General features: G+C 35.7%; 1 protein-coding gene across 3 annotated transcripts in view; it reads left to right on the forward strand.

The window, feature by feature from the left end:
• Window positions 1-7251, forward strand: part of LOC106874541 (tyrosine-protein phosphatase 10D) — a 96098-nt gene that overhangs the window by 73604 nt on the left and 15243 nt on the right. For all 3 annotated transcript variants that reach the window (XM_052971109.1, XM_052971111.1, XM_052971110.1), the window contains 4 exons: window positions 380-447; window positions 2459-2558; window positions 4577-4681; window positions 5836-5917. In XM_052971109.1, the coding sequence (XP_052827069.1) occupies window positions 380-447; window positions 2459-2558; window positions 4577-4681; window positions 5836-5917 (355 nt within the window). The remainder of the gene's footprint in view (window positions 1-379; window positions 448-2458; window positions 2559-4576; window positions 4682-5835; window positions 5918-7251) is intronic.

Here is a 7251-nt window from a genome sequence, read left to right on the forward strand (position 1 = left end):
CTTAGTTATCAATTAAGTCCGACAAAACAAATTGGTTAATAGATACCAGGGTAGCAAAGATCACAAAATAACTGTGGTGTAACTCCTGTTTACAAGGTAGAAACTCCCTGTTAATTTGGAGTATTTTGCGTAAACATAAAATTTAATAAATGGAGTAATACGCATATGTTAAATGAATTCTTTTATTTTCGACATATGTTTCGAAGATTACAAATGGTTCCTTCCAAAGGAATGAGTGATGTTGATAAAGATGTAATCTTCTCTTCAGGGAAATTCATAAGAGCCAACTTAACCGTAAGACATTTTAACTGAATGTGACAACTGCGGGTAGAGAAGATTGCTATATATATTAATATTTATTTTCTTGCTTTTTCTCCAGTGTCAAAGCTTTCATGTGCACAAAAGGAGGATGTTCAGCAACCAAGTATTCAAAACCAATGCATACAGGTGCGTCACCACCATCATCTTATTTTTCTTTCTTACAACTCCTTAACTGATTTCTATCACTTGTTCTAAACCCCATACAGTTTCAAACAGGATTCCATGAAAAACTCCTACTATCAACAACAATAAAATCCCTCCTCTCACTAGCTAACATGGGATCCTCTCATTAAAATCACACTCTCCTACATTAAAAACAGGAAAGCCACATTGGATGACTGAAGATTATTACAAAGGCAGAATGTAAAAACATAAAAATATTATCTGAATTTTATAGTATTAAATATCCATCAAGGCTGGTCTTACCAATCAGTTTCATGTAAAGAATACAGTGGAGTGTTAGGTAACAATCTGATTATATAACTCTATACTCATCAGAGGTAGCTGATATGGAAGGAAATATGGTGACTGCTCTCTATTGACAGAGGTGGATTAGCATAATTGGTCAGCGGCTGCTGTAAAAAAAGTGGTGATACGAAAAAGGGTCCAGGAGATTGGGTTAGGAGTTACGTCACTTGGTTGGGTATGCTGTTAAGCTGGCAAGAGTTACCTTGAAGTGGGGAAAAGGTGTATTGTTAATGTGGTGTCCCTGCAGGGATGGGATGTGTGATATGGGGTTTGTGGTATGTGTAGCGGTGTCATATGTATAATTTTTTCCAGGATTGTAGGTATACACAGCTGTGTTTGTTGATCTGTGGGGGTACAATTTGCATGAGGGGTTATGTGTTGGAGGTGGTAGGGGATAGTTATTTGCAGGGTGTCCCCCTTATATATATTTATGTGTGCCTTTATGTCTGTGTTTGTATGTATGGTTTACTCTGCTTGTCTCCTGTTCTTTCTCAAGTTTACTCTTGACACATAGAGCTTATACAATCCTTGTGTCTACACACCAGTGTACATGCATGTTATATGCCTAGGGCTAAGCCTCCTGTATACCTTGTTTTGTATACCTTTGTCACAGGAGTGTCTGCTATTTTATCTATAACCAGAGCCCTTGACAGGTACTGCCACCTTGAGTTAAGGCACACCTGGGAGTAGAGGTGACTAAGGTGTAATTTTACACTCCTGCAAAACCCCTAATGTTTAATGTCTTGCCCAGGATATTTATATATCCACCAAACACAAGAATATTGCCTGCCCTGAGTCAATGTGGTGTTGGGGTGAAAGAATCTCTTCATTGTCACTCGACCTCCAAGAAATAACAGCTAAATTCTTCCCTCAAATTATACCTTACCATCTTTAAAACAATTAGAAAGACATACCAGACAATGTAGTTTGAAATAAACTGTATGAAAAGATGGGATGGTCATAGATAGAGTACGTTAATCATAGGTGTGTGAATTCATAGGTAACCTGGGACTAAACAACAATCCACAACGATACTAAGAGAATCACTACACAGTCACTTGACTTGCTGAAAATAGCAGACAAATCCTCTTCAAATCACAACCTATCATGTTGAAAAGAGTAGAACGAGGTCGTCATGGATGGAAAACCTTTTATCATAGGTCTTCTTAGTCAAGATTGACCTCAGGCTAAACAAATATACAAACAAACAAACAATAATGGCCATCTATCCTTAGAATGATATTTATGATGAACCCACATGACACACCATATGACCAACATGCAAGAAATGAAGAAGTCTTATATGTGGTTATTTCATTTGGTAAAAATAGGAGCCAAACCTTCCTCGAATCACACCCTACTGTCTTAAAAACCTAAAGGCTAGATAATTTAGACAAAGATGTGCAAACTCACAAAATGGTCGTCAGTTCATTCAAAACTGCCCTGGAGTTAAATAACAACTGTTTACTATAAATTCTCAGGTAACAGGTAAATAGTGGCGAGATTGTTGAAACAGATTCATTTGCTTTACAACTGTATCTCAGAAGAGACCTACTGTTTCAACTGCTATACCTGAATGTCATCTGTCTGTTGATCCTCATCTCACATCACATCAAATTTCTCTCTCTCTGTTTGTCTTTTTTATTGCATCATATTTTTCTCTCCTCAGATAAAGACCGTACAGCTATCTACATCACAGTTCCAGTCTTGCTGGTAGCTGCTATTGTAGCATTGAATATAGTATTTATCATGTGGCACAAGAAACTCTAGTAAGTAACAAATGGTTTGCTACATTTTTAACATGCATACACACACACATACGTGCAGGTGCACTCATGCATATTGTGCATGTGTTTGTGTATGAGTGTGTATATCTTGTGTATTTGTGTGCATGCGCACACATGTAGAGTTGGTACAGTAGAAGATCTATACTCAAGATCTCATACAGTAAGCACAAACCTAGAACTAAATGGTTGCAAACTTCCTAATGACACAGCCATACTTATAACTTTACATACATACATACATACATACACACACACATATATATATATATAAAGGAGTAATGGTGTCACTAAGACCCAAAAGTGTCAGGTAATGCTGAGTAAGTGCTATGGATAGACCATAATTAAACTCCAGGTTCGGTGATTATGCGAATAAGGAGTCCAACATAGGTCATACATCAGCATGTGCATATATAAAAATTTTTTTTTTTTCATTTTCAGAATGCGATGAAAAACCAAGGCTGTGAAGATTTTAGAACATTTATAAATAGAAGGTCTTACAGCTGTTTCCTGGATATTTATTATATCCCTTCATCGGAGACGGTGTGAGAAAATGGTTAAGCAATAGTTAATTTAGATAAGATACGAAATAGAGAGTGAAGTGGAGGAATGAAAATAGATGTGAGATATGCAGGGATATTGCATTTGTAGATCCATTATTTAGACAGAATGGTATACATATAAGATTCCAATACCTTGTGAGTAAAATCCAATCGTATTTAAAATTGGTCATTCCAAGTATAGAGTTTGTACACAGTGATTTTGAATCAAGAGTTTTATTTAAAGTGACCTAAAAGTAGGGAATGTATTTGTAAGGTCAAATCGGAATAGCAGTACCTTGGTAGATAAAGCAATTAAGGGTCGTGAACAGTACCTTTCTGTTAGATTTAAATACAGGCACAGTATTTTCACTTGAAAGCAGGCTTCAGTTTTTTTACATAGACCTAAGCCCTCTGATAGTACCTGAGGAAACATCTTTTTCAATTTTCTCTTATATTCCTTAGACAATTTATTTTTAACGGGACAACCATTTATGATTTTGCAGCAGAGACTTGTGGGAAAGTGCCATAAATCAAATAACTCCAATCAGTCTGTACCAAACAGATTGAATGGATTCTCCACAAGGAATGTTTTCTGCTTCACGAGTTTCTCCTCGAAATCTGACATCTGCACATGTTTCACCCATGAAATGTAATTTACCACCCATCACACCACATGCAATTTTCACTGTTTTACGGTACCTCGGTTTCCAGATTTTTCTCCATGTATCTGCACTTATGATTGAAATATCACTACCTGTATCCAACTGTAGTTTAATATTTACATCATTCCTTTTTATGTATATGAATTTTGTTTTTGTGTTGCATTCACTTTCTACTGAAAACACCTTAGAACATTTTGCATTTGACCCTTGTAATCTTGTCTTGCAATGTGAGCTCTTGTGACCAAGTTTCTGACAACTATAGCATTTTTGGTTTTTAAATGGACACTCTATTCTGAAGTGTAGGCCTCCACTTTCATAACATGGATTGGAGTATGGCATTCTTTTTTGGTTGTACTTTGCAAATTGACACATCTGTATTTTTGTGGAATCTTTCTAATTTTTTTCATGTCGTGCTTCTGGTTTACCATTGTTTGACATTCTTCTGCAATGATCTGTAGGGTTAAGTCTTGATTCACTTGCCCCATTTTTGAGAGAATACTTGCCCGAATTTCTCTAATTTTGGTTGTCGTAAGGCCTTGTACAAAGATAAGGGATTTAAACATATCAGGAGTGTTTATGTACCCATAACTTAGTAGTTCAGTAAAAAGAGTCCAATATAATAAGTACTAGGCTTAAAAGAAAAATAAGTTTTGGGGTCAATTTGTTCAACTGTATCCTTTAAGTCAGTGCTCCAGCATGGCTGCTGGCCAAAGTGGAAGATATAAAATAAAAGATAACTACAAAAGAATATTTCCTTCTACTTAAATTTATCATTTAACCAATTCGGTTTTTCCTTCAGTTGTTTCAAGAAAAAACAAATACCCACAGTTTCAAGTCTTGTTGATGCCAACCAAAATGGAAAGGTTAATCATTCCTTCACGATGAAAAACTCTGAATATTCACGGTGAGATATAGTTTCTTACTTATGCCCTCGCTACCTGCTATTCTGCTTCATTGTGATTCATTGTCATCATCATTATCATTTAGCATCCATTTTCCTTGCTGGCGTAAGTCAGATGATTTGACTAGAACTGGTAAGCCAGAGAGCTGCACCAGGCTCTTGTCTGTTTTGGCTTGGTTTCTATGGTTGGGTTCACTTCCTAATGCCACCCAGAGTGTACTGGGTGCCTTTTACATGTCATCAGTACAGGTCCTTTTAATGTTCCACCAGCATAGATGCCTGTAATGAATACACAGTGTCATTACAATATCAGAATACTTTGCAATAATCAGTATGTGGAGTCATACAACTTTTATTAAAATAGCAATCAACTTTGCCCTAAAATGAACAGCATTCTCTAAAAAATCTTTTCAGTTAAATGTCCAGCATCTCATTCTGATGGTCATCTCTATGTATGTATGTATGTATGTGTGTATGTATGTGTGTGTGTGTGTGTATGTTTGTGCGTGCGTGCGTGTCTTCTATTTTTTTAATTATTATAAATCTTCCACTGAGGAGGGAGCCAGTTTCAAAAAAATTACAAGGCTCCATCTTTCACATTTGGAACTAGAGAAAAATCTTGCATATTTTGACTGTTCCACTCACAGATTGCACTTGTAATGTATGAATTAGCTGGTCGAGTTCTCTTTCTGAAAATCCCAGTTTATCCAGGTTCTCCTTTAAGCATTTACGAACAAAACCTAATGCTCCAATTATTATTGGTATGAATATGAATTCATAGTCTGGATATTGAAGCTGGAAGTTTCAAAGCAGTTGTCCATAGATATCCTCTTTCCATTTGATTGTCAAAGAGATATTTATATCTGCAGAGCAGCTGACCTCTATGATGGTACATACCTTTTCCCCTCTGTCCCAAACAGCATTATTCAGCCTGTTATGTTTACATTTGACAGAAGTTTTGATGGGAATATTCCGCCAGTATTCCTTGAGTTGGTGTCTGTATGTATGTATGTATGTACGTACGTACATACATATGTATGTACACATATTTTCATGGAATGAAAATGATTTTACCGATCCCATTTTAGTTAAACAGTTTCTCTTTGAATCCCTTCATTAAAATGATGATATTCATTTGATCATTTCACTTTTTCTAGACCAATTATGTTGGCACATTTCCATAGCAAAGTAGAAATGATGAAAAGAGACACAAACATACAGTTTTGTGAAGAATTTAAGGTAAGTGAATTTAGGAACAGAATTTTATCGTGTTGTGTTTTTGATTTATTTTTTATTTATTTGACAGAAGTTAGTTGTGAAATTGCTAAAAATTCTACCATGTACTTTTGAGGTCGAACTAGCTTGAAGGTCATTTGAGTGGGCTATTATCTGAATAGATAATAACCCACTTGTAGAAATTCAACTATGTACTGATTAGAAACATTAATACAAATATGCATTAGTCTTGCCTGGGTGGACAATTAGTAGAGTAAAAAACAAACATGGCTGAAAGTTGGCTGGTTGTGCTTATGGACTGGATGATGAAGTCAAATAAATTGGGAATCAGTCAACTAATGAAAATATTAAGATACTTAATGTAGTGAGTCAAAAAACATAATCAATTAATATCATACCTGTAATAAATATAAAAGTCATTAATGATGGGACTTGCCAATTAAGATAAAGAAGATAATGCCACAATTCAAACTGATTAAAAATTGAATGAGAATATGGAGCAAGGAGAGTCTACAAAGTATCGTCTTACTCATTATTTATTGCCAGATCATTTATTGATTGGATAATTTAAAATAATGATATGGGGAAATTTCCCAGGGACGTCTTCATCATCATCATTATAATCATCACTGTTTAACACCCACTTTTTTCCATGCTTGCATGGGTCGGGCAGAGTTTAGAGGCAGAACTTTTAACAGCCAGATGGCCTTCCTTAGTCTTCACCTGTTTCCAAGCTTTAAAATACTTAAAATAAGACCCAGTAATATGCTGATACTGATTCAGTCGACTTAAACCTTTTTCCCATTAAAATTGATCTCATACTTGACCAAAGAGCTCTAATCTATGATCAATTTTTAAAAATGCAGATTACAACAATAAGGTTCATAGTTCTTTGTTTTTACACCTTTCTTTCTCTTTGTTTTGTTTTGTTAATTACTTATCCCTTTAAATAATTTCGAAATAGATAACCTAACCCTAACCCTAAAACTAACTAAAGAGCTAAAGAATGTATTTTAAAGACAGGTTTCCTTGTTTTTATGCTTTAATGTTTCAGTGTCTTAAGTATGTATGTATGTATGTCATTATTTGGTTTTAACGATGTACAGCTGCAGCCAAGATATTGCGAGCAGGGAAGCAGGGATCAACTACTGCATTGATCTCTCAGGCAAAATCAGTGGCTATACATCACTTGAAATTATATATATTGTGAGAAGAAGCAAGCTACTGACATCTCTAGCAGATGAAGTGTCCAGTACTGAAGTACTGAAATAGCCCAAAACCAGGCTGCTCTGCTGGTCCTGTCGCTAGAAGGTGGTAGGGGTTCGCCCCCCCCCCCC

Source organism: Octopus bimaculoides, chromosome 10, assembly GCF_001194135.2.
Source record: "Octopus bimaculoides isolate UCB-OBI-ISO-001 chromosome 10, ASM119413v2, whole genome shotgun sequence".
Classification (NCBI taxonomy): domain Eukaryota; kingdom Metazoa; phylum Mollusca; class Cephalopoda; order Octopoda; family Octopodidae; genus Octopus; species Octopus bimaculoides.